This window comes from Wasmannia auropunctata, unplaced genomic scaffold, assembly GCF_000956235.1.
Source record: "Wasmannia auropunctata unplaced genomic scaffold, wasmannia.A_1.0 LD273317.1, whole genome shotgun sequence".
NCBI classification, from domain to species: domain Eukaryota; kingdom Metazoa; phylum Arthropoda; class Insecta; order Hymenoptera; family Formicidae; genus Wasmannia; species Wasmannia auropunctata.
Window position 1 is genome coordinate 1 of NW_012089573.1, and position 1214 is coordinate 1214.

Genomic DNA, 1214 nt, shown 5'->3' on the forward strand with positions numbered 1-1214 from the left:
AATTTAGAAAAATTAAAAAAAAATGTTAGGTGGTAGGGGTAAACAAAAAAATAAACAATAAAAAATTATTTTAAATTATAATTATAAAGTACTCTTAAAGCCATTCAACTTTTATTCAGAACATTTTTTTCTATTTCTCGTAGTTTCGATGATATTCGCATTGAAATAAAAAAACCGATTTTTTTCTAAGGGTTTTCATTCCTTAGAAGTGCGTAAGAGCACGAATATGCAGTAGCTTAATTCTTAGTTTTGTCTAGAGAATAACATATTAAAAGCTCATCAAAATCAGAGGGGAACACACTCTTTCCTTGTTAGATAAATGCCAATTGTTTGAAATTTCACTTGGATATCTTAGATCTAAGATTATTGTTAAAATTCTTTCCTTTCCTTTTCAATTAGTGTTCTAAAAATATAATAATTAAAAATATGTAAATCATACATATTTAGATAATGAACGAAATGAGTACCAATGAGACATTGGCCCCCTTTGAAGCTGAATATACGAGACTTTACGAATCCTTGTACAAAGCTCATAGAAATGAAAAGGAACTATCGGGACAATGTACGTTGCTTAAGGTAAAATAAAATTATATCAAAACTGATTTGTGCAAAAAAATTAAATCTAATTTTTCCTTTTTTTTTAACTCTTAATTCATCTTCTGATATATGGCAAGTGCATTTTCAGGATGAAATTCAGGACAACACATATAAAATATATGAGCTGAAAAAAACAGTGGAGACCCATGAAGACGAGATAATTGGATTGAAAGAAGAACTCACCAAAACGATAAAACTGGCTGATGCAGCACACGCGCGCGAGCAAAATGCACAGGAGGTGATTGAGAATTTGCGGCTGAATATTACGAAACTGGGTCTAGAAATCGAGCAAAAGAACAAACAATTGGCAACTGAGAAAGAGTGAGTCTATTTATATGAAGGACAGATAAAAGAACTTATATTGTGAAATATAATTGCAACGTAGTTAATAACGTAGCTTTAATCCAAATTATCAGATATTTTAATAATAATGTAAATTTTATTTTTCTTTTTTCTTTTTTCTCGACATATATACAACGATGTATAATATAACAAAATTATTTTACGAATTATGAGTTATTTTGGTTTAAAATTTTGCGAGCAGCTACTACCTTTTCAATTTCGGCCCTGCGATGTGGCCAACTTTTGATTTTCGCGTTGACAATTGACGTGTAATG

The 1214-nt window shown here is 29.8% G+C and overlaps 1 protein-coding gene across 1 annotated transcript; it reads left to right on the forward strand.

Annotated features, from left to right (window-relative positions):
* Positions 1-452: 452 nt before the first annotated feature.
* LOC105461994 lies at positions 453-918 on the forward strand (the record flags this gene model as incomplete). Its single annotated transcript, XM_011708516.1, has 2 exons — positions 453-576; positions 686-918. Coding segments are annotated over exons 1-2 (350 nt in total), but the record flags the coding sequence as incomplete, so codon positions are not given.
* Between the last annotated feature and the right edge of the window lie 296 nt (positions 919-1214).